General features: G+C 48.6%; 1 protein-coding gene across 1 annotated transcript in view; it reads right to left on the reverse strand.

The window, feature by feature from the left end:
• Positions 1–22,313, reverse strand: part of LOC146797067 (RNA-binding protein 10-like) — a 297,765-nt gene that overhangs the window by 165,567 nt on the left and 109,885 nt on the right. The window contains exons 8-9 of the mRNA XM_085629688.1: positions 19,031–19,104; positions 15,125–15,211 (exon numbers count right to left, since the gene is read on the reverse strand). Of these exons, the coding sequence (XP_085485814.1) occupies positions 15,125–15,211; positions 19,031–19,104 (161 nt within the window). The remainder of the gene's footprint in view (positions 1–15,124; positions 15,212–19,030; positions 19,105–22,313) is intronic.

The following is a 22,313-nucleotide window of genomic DNA, read 5'->3' on the forward strand; positions in this document are numbered from 1 at the left end:
CCAACCAACCAAGAGGAAGGGCAAGGAGACTGGGGGACCAGCTTCTGTACAGCCAAACACTCAGAACCCCTATCCCCCTGGAGAGGATGTAGATACCCCTGAGGGAACTGAGTCCATGGAGCTTGACCCTTACCAGGTTGAACTCTTGGGCCCAGGGGGACCCTCTAGGGAAGAGCTGTGTGCCAGGGCCAGCGAGACTGTCCCACTCTTGAAAGCCTGAGACAACAAGCTGCTTCAGAAGCCAGGGGAGATGTCAGTGGTACCCACAGAGCTTACTGGGAAGAGGGATTACTGTATGCTGAGGCAAGAGACCCCACTCCTGGAGCCACCAGGAGGGTGGTAGTGCCACAGAAGTACAGGGAGTTCCTCCTAACTTTGGCTCATGACATCCCCCTAGCTGGACATCTGGGGCAATCCAAAACTTGGGAAAGGTTAGTGAGTCACTTTTACTGGCCCCAGATGCACCAAAAGGTGAAGGAGTTTGTCAGCTCCTGTGTTACCTGTCAGGCCAGTGGCAAGACAGGTGGCCACCCAAAGGCCCCCCTCATTCCACTACCAGTGGTGGGGGTCCCCTTTGAAAGGGTAGGTGTGGACATTGTGGGTCCACTTGAACCTCCCACAGCCTCAGGGAACAAATTCATTCTAGTAGTAGTGGATCATGCTACTAGGTACCCTGAAGCAATTCCACTTAGGACTACTACAGCTCCTGCAGTAGCCAAGGCCCTCCTCGGTGTCTTCACCAGGGTGGGTTTTCCTAAGGAGGTGGTTTCAGACAGAGGTTCCAACTTCATGTCTGCTTACCTAACACACATGTGGAAAGAGTGTGGAGTGCAGTACAAGTTTACTACACCCTACCACCCACAAACCAATGGCCTTGTTGAGAGGTTCAACAAGACATTGAAAGGTATGATCATGGGACTCCCTGAGAAACTCAAAAGGAGGTGGGATGTCCTGTTACCATGCTTGCTTTTCGCTTACAGGGAAGTGCCACAGAAGGGAGTAGGTTTCTCACCCTTTGAACTTCTGTTTGGTCATCCTGTAAGGGGACCACTATGTCTTGTAAAAGAGGGCTGGGAGAGGCCTCTTCAGGAACCCAAACAGGACATAGTGGACTATGTGCTTGGCCTAAGGTCCAGAATGGCTGAGTATATGGAAAAGGCATCCAAGAACCTTGAGGCCAGCCAGGAGCTCCAGAAGCACTGGTATGACCAAAAAGCTGCACTGGTTGAATTTCAACCAGGGCAACAGGTGTGGGTTTTGGAGCCAGTGGCACCAAGGGCTCTCCAAGACAAATGGAGTGGCCCTTACCCTATCCTAGAGAGAAAGAGTGAGGTCACCTATCTAGTTGACCTGGGCACTAGCAGGACACCCAAAAGGGTCATCCATGTGAACCGCCTTAAACTCTACAATGATAGGGCTGACATCACCATGCTGATGGTGACTGATGAAGAACAGGAAGCAGAGAGTGAGCCACTCCCTGACCTCCTATCCTACAGCCCAAAAGATGGGTCAGTAGATGGTGTGATTTTCTCAGACACCCTCTCTGCCCAACAGCAGACTGACTGCAAGCAAGTCTTGCAACAATATGCTAGCCTCTTTTCCCTGACCCCTGGTCTGACAAACTGGTGTACCCATGATGTGGACACTGGTGACAGTGCACCTGTCAAGAACAAAATCTATCGACAGTCAGATCAAGTCAAGGAAAGCATCAAAGCTGAGGTCAGCAAGATGCTGGAGTTAGGGGTCATTGAGCCTTCAGAGAGCCCCTGGGCTAGCCCAGTGGTTGTGGTCCCCAAACCTCATCAACAGGGTGAAAAGAGAGAGATGAGGTTCTGTGTGGACTATAGAGGGCTCAACTCTGTCACCAAGACAGATGCTCACCCTATCCCAAGAGCAGATGAACTGATAGACAAATTGGGGGCTGCCAAATTTCTCAGTACCTTTGACTTAACTGCAGGGTACTGGCAGATTGGCATGGCCCCAGGAGCAAAAGAAAAGAGAGCATTCTCCACCCCTGATGGGCATTATCAGTTTACTGTGATGCCCTTTGGGTTAAAGAATGCCCCTGCCACCTTCCAGAGGTTGGTGAACCATGTCCTGGCTGGGTTGGAGTCCTTTAGTGCAGCTTATCTTGATGATATTGCTGTCTTTAGCTCCACCTGGCAGGATCACCTGATTCACCTTGGGAAGGTTTTAGAGGCTCTGCAGAGTGCAGGTCTCACTATCAAGGCGTCCAAATGCCAGATAGGGCAGGGCACTGTGGTGTACTTGGGCCACCTTGTAGGTGGAGGCCAGGTACAGCCCTTACAACCCAAAATCCAGGCCATCATGGACTGGATAGCTCCAACAACCCAGAGCCAAGTCAGGGCATTCCTTGGCTTGACTGGGTACTACAGGAGGTTTGTGAAGGGGTATGGGTCCATTGTGACCCCCCTCACAGAACTCACCTCCAAGAAAATGCCCAAGAAAGTTAACTGGACAGTTAGTTGTCAAAAGGCTTTTGACACCCTAAAAGAAGCAATGTGCTCAGCACCAATTCTAAAAGCTCCAGATTATGCCAAGCAGTTCATAGTGCAGACTGATGCCTCTGAGCTAGGGATAGGAGCGGTCCTATCCCAGACCAATGATGAAGGCCAAGACCAACCTGTTGCTTTTATAAGCAGAAGACTACTCCCTAGAGAGCAGCGTTGGAGTGCCATTGAGAGGGAGGCCTTTGCTGTGGTTTGGTCCCTGAAGAAGCTGAGGCCATACTTGTTTGGCACTCACTGCCTAGTTCAAACTGACCACAGACCTCTCAGATGGCTAATGCAGATGAAAGGGGAAAATCCAAAACTACTGAGGTGGTCCATCTCCCTACAGGGAATGGACTTTGAAGTGGAACACAGACCAGGGACTGCCCATGCCAATGCAGATGGACTTTCCAGGTTCTTCCACTTAGACAATGAAGACTCCATAGGACAAGGTTAGTCTCATCACCTTTCGTTTGGGGGGGGGGGGGGGGAGGGGGGGGGGGGGGGGTTGTGTGAGAAAGTGCCATCTTTCTTGCATGGTATGCCCCCACTTTTTGCTAAATTGCTGAATGTACTTCGATTGATTGTACCCTGGGTTCCTGCCAATCAGGTGCCCAGGGCCTATGTTCCTTCCTTAAACCACACAAACTCCAAATTGGCAAACCCTAGCCACATGTCAGCCCCTAGTAAATGGTACCCTAGGTACCCAGGGCCTTGTGACCAGGGAAGGCCTCTAAGGGCTGCAGCACTCATTGTGCCACCCTCAGAGGCCCTTTACCCTTACACACACACTGCCCTTGCGGGCTGAGTGTCTGGGTGCAGGACAAAACAAAGAGTCGACATGGCACACATCACTGTGTACCATGCCCATCACCTACACTGCCAAGGCATATGTCAGCCACCCCTCTAGCTGGGTGCATTACGCCTATGGTGTGGGCACAGGAGCAGGAGCCCTGTGCCCCTACAGTACCCGGGTCCATTCCTGGGCACTGTAAGTGCAGTGCTGTCATTTAAGAATACATGGTGCTGAGAGCTTGTCAAACACGAGCTCCACAGCACCATATTGGCAACACTGAAGCCTGGGAAGTTTGGTATCAAACTTCTCAGCACATTGAACCCACACTGATGCCAGTGTAGGATTTAATGTACTAAGCACCCCAGAGGGCATCTTAGAAGATGCCCCCTTACAGCTAACTTACAATCCACGTCTGCTCTGAGGCTGCCACACAGCAGACACGTTGCTGGACCCCTGGGTGGGAGAGCCCCTGCTCTCCCGGGCCTGCAACAATGCACATCCTGGGAGAGGTGAGAAATCTCCTCCCCCAGGATGAGCAAAGGGAAGCTTCAAAGGCATGCCGCCATTTGGAGTTTCCCCAGGCCACTGCAACCCCCCACTCTGGCGGGAAGCTTGGCCGGAAACCCCATACAAGGACAGGGGATGTGCCAGCCTGCCCACCCCACCCCTCAGGTGGGGGAGGCGAGGTGAAGCACATCTCCGGGCTCTCGCCATGTTGAAGATGGGAGGCCCTACCCTATCAGGATTAGGCTACTGTCCCCCTCCCACAGGAGAGAGGCAGGATAGGGGGTGTACCCACCCCAGGACAAGGACCCATTGGTCCCTGGCCTTCACCTACCTGTAACGCCCCTAAATCTAGTATTTAGGGGCACCCTGAACCTTCCTTCCTTAGATTCCAGATAGAAAACGACAAGAAGAGCAAGAAGAACAAAGACCTGCCCTGCAGCTGCTAAAAAGAGAAGAAGACACCAACTGCTTTGGCCCCAGCCCTACCGGCCTGTCGACTCTCGAACCTGCACCAGCGCGGCATCCCTCGTGGCCAGCAACCTCACCAACCCCGGAGGACCTGGCTACCTTTTAGCTCTAAGCCCCTGGGACTCCCACGAGTAGAGGCTCTACTCAAGAAACCTATTTGCTATCCCTGGCACCAGCCCGGGACCGCGGACCCAACACACTCTGCACCAGCCAAGCCTGGCCAGTGCCGGAGTGGACAAAGACCCAGAGGACGACCCCACGGCGACTGTGACCCAGAGTCCGGCACCCAAGGACCCCCCTCGACATCCCGGAAGAAGCCTGCAGCCTCAGAACGAAGTGCCACCCCAGCCGCGATCAACCAGAGGGTAAGATTCCCGACGTCAAAAGGCACCCCTGCACCAGGCGCCCTGCGACCCCCTGTGCCCAATCCCGGGGTACCCACCTAACCTACAACTACCCAACTTACCTCTCGAAGTGGTGGTGGCACCTGAAACATCCTCGTCCCCGAGCCTGCAGCCTCTTTCCAAACCGGAACATTCCCATTGATTTCCATTGAGCGCCCTAAGGCTCAAAAGCACCCTGCACCCAGCCGCCCGAGTGGCCCTGGCAGTGCCCTCTCTACACTAACCTACTTCCCCACTTGCCCTGAGTAAGTGACCAGGAGCCCAGCTCCCACAGCCGCGTGGCTTGCCAGACAGCAGCCACCAACCAAGGCCCCCCTATCCCTCATAGGATAACATTGGGCCCAACTCTCTCTGCACCCGGCCGTCCTGAAACCGCTGAGGGTGAACCAACTGTACCTACCTGACACTGGGGGACCCCTGAGTCCATGCCCGGAATTTCAACACTACCAGTCGAGTACTTACCCTTAAACCGCTAACTTCATTTTCCTCATAGGGTAACATTGACTGGCTTTTTCTTCAAAAATCTTCTAAGTGTGAACTTTTCAAAACTGCAAAAATTCACCAAAAATCAGCCAAGTGACAAAAACGAATTTACTCACCTGCTCCTAGGTGAGCTCCCAGTGCTGGATCTTGGTGGCCAGCCCTGACTCTGAAAAGTGTTCACAACTATACTTACCTCTAACTCATTTTTCTCCCATAGGAAACCATTGTCTGCTTTTCTGTGAAATTTCTTCTAAGTGTCTACTTTTGCAAATTTGAAATATTCTTTTAAAATCGTACCATTTCTGCAAACGAAATTACTTACCTGCTTTTGATAAGGACCCCAGTCCTGGGTCTAGGCACCCAGTCCTGGATTACTAAAGTAACGATAAAAGTACTCTACCTGCAATTTGAATTTCTTGCCATAGAGATCCACTGAATGTTTTCTGTGAAATATTTTCTAAGTGCTAACTTTTGAAATAGCTAAATATTATTTAAAAATCATTACAGTTATTAAGTCGACTTTCATCACTTGTTTCTGCATACTGACCCCAGGCTGGTTCTAGGAGCCAGACCTGGAATTCCAAAAGTAATCTGAAAAGTAATTTATTACAAATAACCTGAATTTACCATTGAGCTCAATGCATTGTTATGTTTAGGAAATAGGATTGTTTATTGCAACCAACTGTGACTGTTTACACAAATTTATTGCTTAAAACAAAAGTATTTATATTCAACCTCTCATTCTGAGAAAGTATATTTTTACCCCCTTTGTGGTTCTAAAAATAAAACAAGCATATATTTTATATATACAAATCATTGGCCTAGAGTTCAGTTATTGAGTGTGTGAAACCATTTGCTGACTGAGTGTGTACAATAAATGCTTTACACTGTCCTCTGGTACTGCCTTACTGCTCGACCAAGCTACCACTTTTGAGAGTAAGGTCATACCTAACTTTGACCTCTATCAGCCTCTGGGGGACTGTGGACTCTGTACACCCTGTACCTATTAGGGAACAGTATATACAGAGCCACTTTCTCACAGGATGACGTCATGGTGTCTACTTAAACGCCACCCCTGCGCACTGACGTCAGTTCTGACACGACTTTCCACGCCAAAAGTGCAGTCATGCAAGACACTGACCACTGGTGCACATAACTAGGGCCCTAGAAGGGAGTCCCTATCCCTAGAAGTCACTTCACAGAAAGGGGAGGAGGGGTAAGGAATCTATAACTACATACGTCTCTTACAGATACATTGTTACTGAAGGTAAATAACTTGTTCATCTGAAAGAGCCTGTAGTTACAGACTCCTTACCTTTAGAATAGATACCCCAAGCAATGCCATCCCCGGTGGTGGGTCTGCAAACTAAGTTCACACCAGGAAGTCCTGGAGAACAGAACGGCCAACAAAAGCCACCTCTCCGGACTTGGCTATCAAGGGCAGTAATGTTTTGTGAACATGTGCAGAGATGCCCACGTGGCTGCCTGACAGATGTTAACCAGAGGAACGCCACCTCCCAAAGCAGTAGTGGCTACGGTCGCCCTAGTAGAGTGGGCGGCAGTCCTACTGGAGGTTCCTTTTTCGTCAAAGAATAGAAGATTTTGATGCATAGGACAACCCATCTAGAGATGGTACTTTTGTGCACAGCTCGACCTTTCTTGGCGCCCACATAACCCTTGAAGAGTTGATCCTCCACCAGGAAATCTTTAGTGCGGTCAAGGTAGAAGGACAGCGCACCTTTTGGGTCCAGACGGTGGAGTCTCTCCTCCTCTTTGGAAGGGTGTGGAGGCGGGATGAAGGTAAGCAATGTATTTTTCTGACCTATGTGGAAAGAGTTAACCACTTTGGGCAGAAAAGGAGGATAAACAAGCAGAAAAGGAGGCTTGGAGGACGGAGCCTGAAGCTCACTCACCCTGCGGGCAGAGGTGATGGCGAGTAGGAAAGCGTCTTTATAGTAAGAAGACGAGAAGACAATTATGTAGTGGCTCGAAGGGAGCACACAAGATAAGTAAGGACAAGATTGAAGTCCCATTGGGGCATTACGAAAGGAGGAGGGGGAAAGAGACTTCAGGAATCTATTTACAAAAGGGGACTTGACAAGAGAAAACTGATCAGGAAGGCGAAGAAAGGCTGAAATGGCCTAAAGATAACCTTTAAGGGTGACCCGAGCAGAACCCAGCTGGGAAAAAGATAGAATGAAGAGGAGAACCTCTGAAAGAGGGGCAGAAGGGGGATCCACAGCCTTTGCTGTGCACCATGCCACAAATTTGTTCCATTTAAGGGCGTATACCGTTTTAGTGGGGGGACGCCTGGCTGCCAAAAGGACATAACAGACTTTGGGAGGAAGGTCAAAAGCTGTCAACTGTCGCTGCTCAATCTCCACACAAGGATGTGGAGGCTGGATAGGTTCGACGGAGGACCGCCCCTGCTGCTGCAACAGAAGATCGACTCGAAGAGGCATTCTGATCCGAGGATCGATGGCCATGCTCAAGAGCTCGGGGTACCAGACTCTTTGTGCCCGGTCCGGAGCCACAAGAATGACTTGGGCCCGGTCGCGTTTGATCTTCTTCAGCACTCTGGGTAGAAGTGGTACAGGCGGAAAGGTGTACAGGAGGTCGCAACTCGCGACTAAAAGAGTTGCTGAGCGAGTGCCACCTTGGAAACTCCAACGCACAGAACTGCTGACATTGCATGTTCTCTTCAGTGGCGAACCGATCTAAACAAGGCTCTACCCACTGCTGAAGGAGACCTTGCACCACCTCTGAGTGAAGACGCCATTCGTGATCCATCATGCACATGAGGCTGAGTATGTCTGCCCTGGTGTTCAGGGAACCTGCCAGGTGTTGAACCACCAGGGATATGCCCTAATGTTCCAGCCATGTCCAATGGCAAAAAGCCTCTCGACGTAGGTGGTGGTGTTCGTCAACACCTGCACTACTCTTCCTCTGTCAGAAGGAAGGAAGGAAGGAATGCCTTCAGTGCAAGACGGATCGCCTGAAGCTCCAGAAGGTTGATGTGGAGCCCGGACTCCGCCGGAGACCAGTGACCCTTGATCTCCGCCTCTCCCATGTGTCCGCCCCATCCCAGGAGTGACGCATCTGTCACCACTGTGAACTCTGGTTGGGGAAGGGAGAGGGATCTGCCGTTGACCCAATCCTGGTTTGTGAGCCACCACTGCAACTAACTTGTAGTCCCCTCCGAGATCTGGACGACATTGGAAAGATTCCCCGGATGCTGCGCCCACGGGAACTTAAGGTCCCACTACAGAGCCCGCATGTGTCATCTGGCACGAATCACCAGCAGGATGCAGGCCATGAGGCCCAGCAGCCTCATTCTCACCAAAATCCGGGATAGAGGCTGAAACATCGGTATCATAGCCCGAATATCCCAGACTCGCCGCTCGGGAGGATAGACCCGAAACTGCGCTGTATCCAGAACTGCTCCGATGAAAAGGAGCTTCTGAGAGGGAATCAGGTGCGACTTCAGCACATTGATATTGAACTCCAGCGAATGCAGGAGGTCCACCGTAGTCTGGAGGTGGGAGACAACAGATGGGGCGAGCCGGCCTTCAACAGCCAGTCGTCGAGATGGGGGAAGACTGGAACCCCTGATCTGCGCAGATGAGCTGCAACCACCGCCATCACTATCGTGAACACCCAAGGGACGCGGGTAAGGCCAAAGGGAAGCACGGTAAATTGAAAATGCTCATGGCCTACCGTGAACCGTAGGTAACGCCTGTGGGCTGGCAGGACGGGGATGTGGAAACAGGCGTCCTTCAAGTCCAACGCTACCGTCCAATCTCCAGGATCGAGGGCAGAGAGGACCGGAGCCAACATAGCATTTTGAACTTCTCCTTTCGGAGAAAGCAGTTGAGGTCCCTGAGGTCTAAGATAGGACACAGGCCTTTGTATTTCTTGGGTACCAGAAAGTAGTGGGAGTAGCAACCATGACTTACTTCTGGCACAGGGACCCTTTCGATAGCTCCCTTGGCCAAGAGAGCTGATCTTTCCTGGCGGAGAAGGGCCAAGTGATCCTCCAACATGCGATTGAGTGCTGGTGGCATGGAGGAATGGGTAGTCTCGAAGGGGAGGGAGTAGCCCCTTCGGACTAGCTGCAAAACTCACCTGTCCGACGTGATTGTGCCAGTGGGGGAAGTGATGGCGAATTCTGCCACCCACTGGCCTCTGGCTGCCCTGAAAAGCCTGACTAAGAAGGTTTGGGGGCTGCTGCAGGGGGAATATGAGTTGACTGGCCCACCCGCTGGCCCCCAGACCCGCGTCGCCGGGTCCCACGTCTGCGGCCATGCATAGACTGGGTAGCTTGCGTGGCCCAGTGGCTCGAGTGGATGGAATGTGGTGGGGCACACCTTCCAGAGCCACCAAAGGGCCAAAAGACAGACAGCATGGGGTAAGAGGTTGCTGCAAGGCCCAAGGATCTGGCCGTAGCCCTAGAATCCTTGAAGCGCTCAAGCACTGAGTCCGCTTGTCACCAAACAGGCGACAGCCATAAAAGGGCATGTCCAAAAGGGTGGATTGGACATCCCCCCTAAAAAAAAGACATCCCCAGGCATAGCACCTCAGGGCTACCGACGTAGAAATCGTTCTGCCTAGAGTCTCGGCGGTATCCAGCTGACACCTGATGGTGAACTTAGCAGCGTCTCAAACCTCAGCAACTGCGCGGATGAGCACGGTCTGGGCCTTCTCCGGGCACTGTGGCAGCCCTTGCGCAACCGTATCCCACCGTATGGGTATAACGGCCCAAGAGGCATACAGTGTTCACCGACCACAGCCCTAAGCTGGCGGAAGAAGACATATTCCCAAAGTGGTCCAGCTCCTTGGATTCCCTATCTGGGGGAGCAGTAGGGAATGCGCCTTTAGAGGACGAGGCTTGGACCACCGAGCTCTCGGGGTTGGGTGTTGGGAAAGGAAATGTGGGTCGCCCGGGGCCGGGCAGTGGCGTCGGGCAATCATTCTGTCCACAGGAACCCCTGTGCTGGGGTTGGGCCTAGTGCCCAGAAGGTCTGTGAGGGATTCATTAAAAGGCAGCAGGGGCTCCTAAAAGGCCACTGCCTGCTGAAGCACCTCTGTCAGGAGGTTAGTCCTGACTGCCACCGTAGGAAGCTCGAGGACCAAGGCCTCAGCCACCCTACGCAACACCACTACGTAGGAAGCCCCCATCCTCCATAGGCATGGTAGGGGGGGGGGGGGGGTGGGGGGGGTGGAGGAGAGCATGCCAAGGTCAAGGTATCCAAACCACTGGCATTACCAAACTCCTCTCAACAACCTGGCTCTTCAAGCTGGTCAGCAAAAGGGTCAATAGACCCCTCCCAGTCCTCCTCACCCTTCTCTGGCTGCCACTCAGGGCGATAGGGAACATCAGGGATAAACAGCGGTACAAAAGTACCCTCAGGCGTCTGTACTGACATCCAGCACCAGGTCCAAGTCGGGGGTGAGGCCGGGGTCGATGCCGGTTGGGGGCACAACCAGCGTCAGGGGTGTCGTCACTGGAATACGCCAGGGAAGGTATCATGAGGTCGACCGGCGCCGATCCGGATGCAGGACTGGATCCTCTGAGGCCCTCCACGCCAGAGCCGCCGGCATCAAAGGGGCAGAGCCCCCAGCCAAGTCCCTGGGGACCGAAGGCGCACCTGAGTAGCCGGGCTGCCCAAAAATGCAGCGAAGCGCTTCGTAAAAAGCTCAAAGCTGGGCTGGGGAGGGAGGAAGGCAAAGAGTCGTCCCTGGAGCAGGCTCTGAAGACTGAGCCGGGTCCCGCGCCGGCCAACGGACGGGGAGAAGGCGAAGAGAGACTATGCTTCTTCGCCTTCCTCTTATGCTTCGACTTACCCGATGAGTGCAAAGACTTTGAAGACGAGTGGTGGTGGCTCCCCGACCAGTCCCAAGACCTTCCTCTCGACCGGGACCTCGAACAGAGCGGACTGCCGGGCCTCCAAGTGTTTTTACGACCACTTCCCACAAAGACTTCATGGCTTGGCAGTCGGAGCATAACTTCAGGTCGTGCTCCAGGCACCAGAACCGCAGATCAGTGACTGACATCAGTTTGTGACAGAAGTCGCAAGGCTTAAAGCCAGTCCAACAATGAGACATCCCTTGTGCACCAGGAGTCGACGTCTCAAATAAAACAGGTCGACAAAAGTCGAAAAAGTGTAGTCAAAAAATGACTGAGGGGGCACGTTCTCTGCGCTGGCTGCGTGGAAAAGAAAGAAACGGGGAGAGGAGTTGGCTTAACGGCTAGGGCGCTCGACCTCGGACCCGGGTTCGAGTCTCAGTAATGACGCTGAACATCCTGTGATTCAGGGCAAATCACAATCTCCCCGTGCCTAACAAAAAATGTAGGTGTGTCCTCATGTAACGTAACAGGTGCTATGTAAAGCGCTCTGATACCCGATTCGGATCCGGGTCAAGTTCGCACTATATAAAACTGCAAAAAAAACAAAAAAAAACAATGTCAGCGCGCTGGGACGGCATCTGAGTAGACACCGCAACGTCATCCCAGCGACCATGCCGCCGAACGCATTCGACTGGCGCCACCTACAGACACGCAGGGGTACTGCTACGAAAAAATTCTCCGGATCCAGTCCGACGCTTGGGGGTAAAGGTAAGGAATCTAGAACTACAGTAGTTTTCAGATATATTATTTAGTAGCATTTTATTTCTAGAACCAAGCCAGGCCTGGTACAGGTAAGCGTTATAGTACTTTGCAAGAATAATGCAGTTAAATACAGTTTGAATGCAGTTGAATGCAATTGGATTGGTCACAGGTAAATCACTTGTTCATAAAAAAGTTGGACTTACTTTTCAGTTACTATTGAGATTACTTTGCAAGTTACTTTTTAGAATACTTTGTAAATTACTTTTTCTACTCAGTGTGATATGCCTAGATATCACACTGGGACATTTCCTAGATAAAAGGTTAGTAAATCAGTTTTTGTAAATATACAGTTTAAGGTTTCATACAATTTTCCAACTCCACACTTAGAACATTTTTTTACAGAAAAGCAGTCGATGCAATTCTATGGGAGGAAATGAAGTTGTCGGTTTAACGGTAAGTACTTAATTTTGGGAGTTGATTTTCAGTGGTTAGAACAAGGGTTCCCACAGGGTTATGGATGCACTCTCAAAACACCTGCAGCGGCACTAGGGCGGCCGGGTGTTGTGGCCCAATATTATCCAATGGGGGCTAGGAGGCCTCCGGTTGGAGGCTGCTCGCAAGCAGGCCACAAGGTTGTGGGAGCAAAGCTCCTGGTGTTCGGCTCAGGGCAAAGGGGGATCCGAGTTAGCATCCAAAGTACACCCGCGGCAGCACAGGGTGCTGTTTTGGCGTCAGGTGTCCTGTTGATTTCAATGGGGATTCTCTGGTTGTAACAAACACTGCAGGCTCGGGGACAAAGATCTTCTGGAGGTGACCACCGGTTGGAGAAGTTGGGATGCCTGGGAATGCTGAGACACCGTCGGTTGGGCCACCCAAGGCCGTGCAACATTGAGTGCAGGGGTGTCTTCAGGCGTCAGGTTTTATCAGCTCTGGTCGCGGTCGGAGTGATCCTCCAGAAAGGGGCTGCAGGCATCAGCTGGAGATTCCAGGCAGGTCAGAGATCACCAGACCTCAGGTCAGGATCACAGAGGAGACCTCTTTGTGGTGTTGGGCAACTCAAACTCGGGCCTTGGGTGTCGGGTGCAGACTTGCGGATTTGGCCGGAGCCAGTCTGTGGGTGAGCAAATCCGGTGCTCACAGGAGACAAGGTCTTGTTTTGGGAAGGCAGGGCAGGTCCTCTGGGTTCTTTCACCTTGCCTCCCCTACCTGAGGTGTGGGATTGGCAAAGGTGGGCACACATCCCTTTCTCACTTAGTTTTCCTGCTGATTCTCCCGCACAAAGTGGGGGTCAGAACCGGTGGGGGTCAGTTGCTGAAATCAGCAATCGGCTGGGGTGGCTCACAAAGGCGGCAAGTCTTTGAAGCTTTCCCTTTGTGGACCCTGCCCATCCTGGGGGAGGAGGCTTGGCACCTCGTCCCAGGATGTGCATTGTTTCAGGCCCCCGAGATCAGCAGGCTCTCGACCCAGGGGTCCAGAAACATGACTGGTGGTGACAGCTGAAAGCAGCCACTCAGCCTGGACACTAGTGGTAGGTTTAGTTTTCAGGGGGCATCACTAAGATGCCCTCTGTGTGCATTTCTCATTAATTCTCATACTGGCATCAGTGTGGGTTTAATGTGCTGAAATGTTTGATACCAAACTTCTCCGTTTTCAGGGCAGCCATTATTGTGCTGTGGAGTTCGCAATGACAAACTCCCAGCACCATATACTCTTAATGGCAGCACTGCATTTACAATGTCTAAGAATGAACTTTGTACTCTGAAGGGTACAGAGCTCATGCACCTGTACCCTCACCACTGGTATAGTGCACCCAGCTAGAGGGGTGGCTAACCTATGCTTGGGCAGTGGGTTGTAGGCATGGCACAGATGTGTGCCATGTCGATTCTTCACTTTGTTCTGCAATAAAACATGCAGTCTGCAAAGGCAGTGTGGGTGTGTGAAGGAACAGGACCTCTAAGGGTGGCACAATAAGTGCTGCACCCATTTGAGGCCTTCCCTGGCCACAGTGCCCTTGGTACCTATGGTACCATTTACAAGGGACTAACATGTGGCCAAAGGATGTCAATTGGGTTTTGTATCGATGCAGTTTAGGGAAAGAACAAAGGCCCTGGGTCCCTGGTTGGCAGGAACCCAGGGCACACAAAGTGCATCAACATTAGGCAAAACCTGAGGGGGGCAACCGTGCAGAAAGGGGCACTTTCATACACCAATACGGGATGATTGATACTAAACATGTTTATTTTGAGTGAAGCCATCATGTAGATGGGGGAACTCGTTTTCACATGTCTCTAGATGGCTTCCCCGGTCCCTTGTACTGGCAGTAATAGGACTGACCGGCACAGGACACTAGAGTTAGGTCAGCAATAAAACTCAGTTTCCCACATCCATGCGCGAGTTTTGATGAGGGACGGATCGGTGATTCATTTTACTACTCTGTCACTGGCTCCTATGTTTTATAGGTTCCTAAAGTATTCCCTAAATGCTTGTGAGGAGTGTAAATATGTATAATCTTACAAGCCAGGATGTGTCACTGCAAGCCGCACAATAGTCCCAGCTCATTTAGCCACTCTGTTCCTTCCTTCAAAAGGACCTCTGTGTCTGGTGTTTGCATGATGTTACTAATTGCTGCAATCATTAACTTCTCTTGCTATTGGGAAGGGATGTAAACTGTGACAATTCTGAAAGGACATTCTGCTACGATAAAATCTGAGGGCTATGGTTCTACCATTATACACCACTTCTACCTTAAAGGTATAAATAGGAGTACAGCTGTCCAACCCTTTTTAGTTGGGTCTGGAGAAGAAAATGTGTCTGGGGAACCATCTCAATCTTAGCCACGGCCGGTCTTTCTTTAATAGGTGCATCTCCTTTAAGAGACATGTTATTTTTTGTATCCTCAAGCAGCGAGAGAATGGACAGAACCTTGACCAGGGATTTTAGAGGTCTACTGGGGCAGAATCTTAGTAATCAAGGGTTCTCGCTACACACTCCCTTTGCTGAAATCTAAAGACTGTTCCACAAAAGGTTTGAAAACTGTTCTGAAACTACGCCAACCAAAGAAACATGTATATTTGTGTTAAACACAGCAATTACCCATGCATGCTGCTGGAATGTACAATGTGTGACAGAAAGAAGCAACAGACTAAACTGCTGGCTACTAAAAATCCAAAAGACAGCCATAGCCACTGAAGCTCTTTATACAAGTAACAACAGCTGACCAGTACATCATCCACAACGCACCGCTCACAGCAAGGTTTTGTCCAATTTCTAGGACCAATTAATTTCAAGCCTTCAAGCAGTCAGGAAAAGCAGTTTTGTGGCCTTCAGCTTAGTTGTCTTCGCTTACCTTCGCGCAGAGCCAGTCCTCATTAACTTTCGGCTTGGGATCACTGTAGTGCATAGAAACTCGCTGGCCCAGGACGGTCAGGCAGCGCTGCCGGAAGAAATGTAAACAAATGAGATTCAAAATACTGGAGACAGACCACTTCCACACTAGAGATACAACCCTTCAGCTGAACGGAGGGGAACAAACAAGCACAGCGGGCTCTCTCCAGAGCAAAGGCCACCACCAACCTGGCCTTTTCAATCGCCTACCACTGAAAAACATGGCCTGGCTACCAACAGAGAAAAAAAAACAACAGAAGCAGGAAGGGTGGTGCCCAATGCAACCACAGGAAGGCATGGAGAAAGAAGAGTTCTGAATGCAGTGGAAAAACCACCGTCTGTGACCACGGTTCAAAGCAAAGAGGATAGAATGAGAAAAAAAAAATAGGAGCCAGACAAAAAAAGTCCTCCACAAAATGATGAGCAGTCTCTGCTGAAACTCCATATTTACCAATACCCTGCAGCTCTTAGTTACCTCAAATCTATGCCAAAAATGGTATACTAGAAGGCTGCAGCATGCCTCAAAACAATGACAAGATCAGGACAGACTAAACCAAAGATTATGAACTTTGCTCTCGCTCAATCTAAGGATGAGGCCTATTGCAGCCAACCAAAGGACAAGAGCTCATCATACTCGATTTAAGTAAAAGGCCTCAACCAACACCATCTCAACCAAAGGACGGGTCTACCATCTTCTCAACCAAACCACTACTTCACACCATACCAAACAAATAAAATAGTCCCAGAGGGAGCTCAAAGGAAATCACACCAGAGACCCCTTAATCAAAGAATTACGGATCAACTGTAAATCATTTGCCAAAGAATGAGACAGGGGCCCAAGATCATCCACAGAACGAGACTGCGGCCCCAGACCATTTACCAAGGAGGCCTCTCAACCAGATCAACCAAAAAAACAAGGCCTCGGTCCCAAAACATCTATCCAAGAAGGAGGCCTCAGCCCCCAAATCAAAGAACAATACCCTTGCCCCCAAACCAAAGGAAAAGGGCTCAGAAGAGAAATAGAAAAAGCCAAACACATCCTCAATAAAAGGACGAGGCCCATCACAAATTCAACCAAAATGAATGGCCCACATTCATCTCAATGTAAGCAGGTTTAATGAAACCCCCAGAGGTTCAAAGGATATATAGCTTTGAAAACTATGAACAAGGTGAACAGAAAGGTTCTATACAAGTGCTTCCTACAGTGCAGGCTGCCATGTGAATTGTGAAGTAAAATGGAAATCTCAAAAGGACTTAACTGAAAAAAAATGTAAAGATCTATTCAGCTGCTGCATTACATGAAGCAAAAGGTATCTATAGAGAGGCACCCAAAGAACCTAAATGTAACTGCTCACGAGAGCAACATCTGCAAGCCAGCTAAGGCAAATAAGCCCTTTCTAAATTTCCCAATTAAAGAAACGCATCTATGCTACTTCATAGATATTAAAATGAATATCTAAATGGGACACAAGAAAAACATCTATTTTCCAAGTTAACTGAATAAGATAATAAACTGTGGTAGTACACCAAAGAGATCCTTGAAACAGACCTATGGAGTTGACTACCCAGCAAAAAAAAGAAAAACGGACACAGGTTGGAACTGCTGACAGGAGAGGACTTCTAAAGGGTAGCACCAAAACGATCTATGAAGCTGCACCATAAAGCCAGTCAAAAGAATACCTCCATGAACTGCATAAGAATAGCAAGTGGAAAACAAAAGTAATTTTTCTTGCGACAATGCAAGAGCTCTATGAAAATCCCACAGTGCACTAGCCTAGAGCACTAACATGAACTTATGACACCAGCCCAAGATACATAAAGACATCCACTTCTGGCTGAGCACTCCAAGAAAAAGCTTCAAAATCTACTTTTGAATCTTAAAGACTGATGTATATCTACGGCTACACAAACAAGTCCTGCAGAACTAGCGTCTCTATCAAGACCTCACAAATTGACAACAAGGAGTCTTTTTTTTTTTTTTTTAGACCCATGTCCCTGGTCGGTCTTCCCATGGATTATTCCACCTTATGAACATCAAACAAAATTATACCACGTTTTAGCAAATGCATATTTCAAGCTGAAGATGCCAAACCATGCTGGTCCTTCGGATGCTGAACTCTCCTTCCTAAACAATCGCCCAAAAACAAAGGCAGACACTAAAATACAGGTGCAATTAAGTGCTATTCCCCTCAACTGTTTCCACCAACCGCCTTCAATTTGGCCCTGCGTACCTGGCCTAGACACCTTTGGATTGCTTAACCATTGACCTGCACTGTCACCGGACAAGCTGCCAGGTCACTAGTTCAACAGAGGACATGGTGCAGACTAACTTCCAATATACTGCACAAGTGCCATAAAATCGTCATAGGGCCACACAATGTATTATTTCTTCTGCCCCCATATTCTTTGGTTTCAAAATAATTACAATAATCAACAAAAAAAGGGTTGACCTGTAAAAACATCTTGAGGTCTAAAAAGCCTGGTTCACAAAAGTTGCTCTATTAGGTCCACAGGACGCTCTGCCTTCAGAAAGAGGGGAAGAGGTCAAGGAAGGACAGTGAAAAGAAAGGCTGAAGTACAACATTGGAATGAGAGATAGTAAGACTACACACACTGACATACTAGGAAACTCCAAGGCACAGCAATTGGAGGTGCTTACATAAGGAAGATAATTACTGGAAGTGAAATAATATGAGGAAGCTTACTCACAGAATAAACTGGCTCAGAAATAAATGGAAAGTGCATTGCTGTAAGGCCACATACAACTGGGAGTGCTTCACTGTGAAGAAGCTCATACCTAGAAATGTGACGTACCACTGAGGGGGACTGGGCAACTCAGAAGGGGATCAACATGAGGAAGCACAGACAGGATTGGCAGGTCACAGATTGGGACACATAAGCAGTACTGAAGAGTGCGGAGGTCATTAAGATCGAACATTTGAAGTGCATCAATGTGAGGATGCTCGGCCATTGGACTGAAAGTTATGGAAGGAAGCGCAAGCACATAAACCATGTAGTACCTCACTGCAAGGAAGCAGTAAGGAAAACAAGGCATCACTGTGAGCAAGGTCTCAAGTTTAAAAAAGCAATACTGTTTGCAAGCTCCATGTTGGTGTGGAGGTGAGTTGGAAGAGTCTGCCACTCTGTCCTGCATTCGCATTTCTTCTAATTGCACCTATTTGTTTTAACAGACAACCCAAATATATTTTATTAGCCAAATGACTTGGGCAGAGCATAAATGGGTTTTCAAGTGTTACAGAGACCTTTTGCCAACACCTTGGGCTCATAGGTGTATCAATCTATAAATCAACATACAACACAGGAATTTATTCTACAGACAGGGGACACTGCGAAAGGTTAGCCAACACTGTCAGTTCACATTCGCAAAACTATTCCCTGAGTGCACACTTAAGCGGAGTCTGCAACTTCATAGTAAAACTAAATTCTACCATAAAAGTCCTCATCTTGCAAAGCACACTAGTACACTGGACAAAACAGGGGTTGGGGTAGACGTCAACAGAACACACAACCACAAGCTGTTGTTTAGTGATTGGAGTGTAACACCAAGTTAACACGCAACACAAGGGGACAGGGTGTGAAAGGCATGCAAGGGCCAAAATAAAAACCATTCTTAGTATGTGGCTTTGAATTATAGCTCATAGCCCAAGCAAAGAGCACTACCTAGAGAAGAGAAGAAATAGGGGCAAGATGGGAAGAGGGTAGGGTGGAGGAGAGGAGGAGAAGAGAAGGTATTGGGTAAATGGGAGGCTTCGCCGTTTCTAAAGAGAGCTGCGTCCATGTGAACCAGGCGTTTTGATCGGTCATTTAACAATGTAATACTTGTGGGTTTCAAGTGCAGCAAAGCAACCTGATTGGCTTCCATCCATCGTGTAGCGTCCTGCAAGTGATTAAACTCGACGAAGGCGAAACCCCGGCTTTGACCTGGAGATAGCATTCAGATACAGACGCAGTGTGTTAGTTAACAGTTTTGTCACATCATGGGCCCTGTCACTGTACCAGAGGACTACGGGTGGTATTCTGTAAAGGAAGGAAGGCTAGGCATGGGGGTGAGCAAAGGCAATAGGCCACACACTCTTATAGCGAAATGCACTGACTCCACACTCAAAAATACACTCAAATGTACAGCTATCTATTAATTTTAGGATGGGAGGGTCACCTTTTCTTTTTTAATAGTGTCTGCTCACAACTAGACAATCTATTTAAGAGACAGTGGGAGAAGTGTATTCAGGAGCTCATGTGTGCTAATCAGCAAAACTAAAGAATATGGAAAGGTTTGGTCTGTCTGCTTGGTGAAGTAGACTGCCTGGGATTGAACATCACTTACCTTTCTGTTTCAAACAGAAACCGATTCCAGAAGAAGGCTGCTCCTGATAGCGATGGCTTTAGGGTTAATAATGTACCCACACCACTCATACCTATGTTTTTCAACTATTTTACAGAGGGTGTACTAATCCAGGTTAAGAGAGAATTTAGGCACACATCTAATTCATCTATCAATTTTACTACACAAAGTATTAAAATCAAAAACAAAAATCAACCTAATGTTTTTCTTCTATGAGACTGCTCTGTAGATTTAAAAGCACAAAAACGACAATGTAGGTCTGAAAAGCTTACCTTGGTCTAGTACAACAATTTATTAGTTAAAATGGTACACCATCTAGTGCTAGTGTTAGAACTTTACTAATAGTTCGCAGAACTATGTTGTCATGACGTGAACAATCTCATTCTTGTTTACATAAAGCTGCTGTTGAGCATTTCAGATCCTTGAGAACAAATCTATTCCAGTCTTTTGAAACAAGTGTTTCTAGAGAATGTGTGCTGCATTGATCAGAGACAGACTCATTGAAACATACTGCTCGTTCAGAAGAAATACAAGGCCATCTCAATAGACTTCCTAGATGACCAGTGCCGCAACTGTACTGTGCAGTCAATGTTAGCACTGCCCCAGGGAGTTAAAGAGAAAGGCTGATAAGAGCCTTCACTGATCAACACATATTTGAAAGATTACTTCAAGTTATTAGCCTAAATTATGTAAACAAACTAGACCTGCTACTAAAAACTCAAGATGGCACCGAGAGTGAGGCAACAAACTAGTAACTCAGAAGGTCTCATGCAATACCAACAAACAAAGGCCATGAAAGTAGTACTACACTGTAGACTAGATATAAAGCTGTGAGAGTCCTCTGTGACACTGTAGGTCTAGGAACACTAATTGTATTCTAAATGGACCGTGTCCAACACCACACTGATCTAGACATCACATGGACCTGTACGTAGAAACGAAGTACTGATGCATCACAAGACTGCACAGACTATCAGCTAGAAACACTTGGTGCGACCTGCAGCTCACAAGGTGGATGTTCAGCAGTTCGATCGCAGCCTCTTTTCTTTCTTCAGAGGATCATACACTGTGCACCAATAACATTTGACGCTATCCATAGGACCCGAGATGGTATTGAGTGCTATTAGCAGGATTGATATTGGCTTTCAGTACAGTAGAACGGAGGCATCAGGTGGAGAAGTTGACATAGATCATGATCAATCTTAAAGTGCACATCTGGAAGAATATGGGGAATGACTTTCAGAGAAGGAGACAAAACCCATATAAATGCAGGCAGATATGCATTATCCCATATTTCTAAGAAAAAGGTCTTTGGTAGGACTCAAATGAAAATGTCAATGTCTAGGAGATTGCAGAGGGATGAAGGCCTGGGGTGTGAGGAAAAGGAAGGATCTTCATACAGGATGTTCTTATCAATAGGCAAGTCAAACCAGGTACTGACCTGCATGATTCGTAGTACAGGATGGCTTCTATTAGGAATTTGATGTGGCAAGCTGTATTTTGACTTTCATGATTTGCTGTACATCAAACATGTTGGCACTAAATTAACCTTCGCCTCTCACAATGTAGGGAGTAGTAACTACTGCTTCATGGACGAACTCACAGATCAACCTACAGGAAGCTGACCCAACCCTCACCCCAACCACCCTCAAGGATCCTAGCAAAAGCCACACTGCTCGCAATGATGTTCAGTGTAGCCAGACAAAGCCTAGAACTGCAAACACAAACACTCACACCAGTGACATGCAGATGTTCAAAGTCTTGGGCACCTTTCATTTAGATTTCATCATTATCTTGCCAGCTGTGCAGGAGACTAAGAGTGGCCTACTGTGTAAGGAAGTCAAGTTGGTCATACTTCCTACAGCAACAAAATGCCTTGCAGAGCCAGAGCTGTGGCTGTAGGTAGAAACAATGAACTTACTAATGGGTGGGCGGTACAGCGATGGCAGCTTGTGCTCCTCCTGCATTAATGCCAGTTGTGTGCAGGTATATTGTAATGCAGTACAGAAAATGTGGGGTAATGTAGAGTAGTGACTGTGGATTTTAATTTGTGGGCCGGTAGTGAAGCACAGAGGATATGCATGGAAAGAGAACAATTAGGTCAGAGAGGCAACTGTGATACCACAAGATTGGTCCTATTGCTCTTGCTCACCCCGCAGGGCTGTCCTATAGCACATTACCCTACCCCACAGGATATCTACAACCCAAGCAGTAGTCTGGTACAGGCGCAGGACAGAAATGTAGAGAAAATACACCCTGCTTCAAAAGAAAATAATAGCCTGATCTTGAGCTGGGGTAAGGGTGGGATGGTTTTGGGCCACACGTATAGCATCATACTAGGAACTTACCTGATACTCCATACCGCTCAACGTACCCAAAACTACTGAAAACATCTACCTCTGCCACCCAAACAGTCCCCAACATTATAACCACACCACTTCAGACACTGCTATAACTGTACACTTGGGAAAGAAAAGCCACAGCTCTCTGCACCAATCACTTTTTTTGTGGTCTAAGCGTGCCTTACATTTGAAGTGATAGATGAGCCAGGCATGCAACCTTTAGTCGGGATATTGGTAAATGAGGCGTCCACCTTTGGGAAGTGGGACTAGCTGTGCTGTAAACCCATTTTCCCCACCTTCTGTCCCCACCCATGAAACTAATCAAAAGTAGACTATGGGAAACCCTACTGTGGCTATGTAATCCAGCAGCCTCCGATGCTGCTCCCTATTCTCACAAAGTCTCCTGTAACTACATAAATACAGTTTAACCACAAAATGTAAGACAG

Source organism: Triturus cristatus, chromosome 10 (assembly GCF_964204655.1).
Source record: "Triturus cristatus chromosome 10, aTriCri1.1, whole genome shotgun sequence".
Taxonomy (NCBI): Eukaryota; Metazoa; Chordata; class Amphibia; order Caudata; family Salamandridae; genus Triturus; species Triturus cristatus.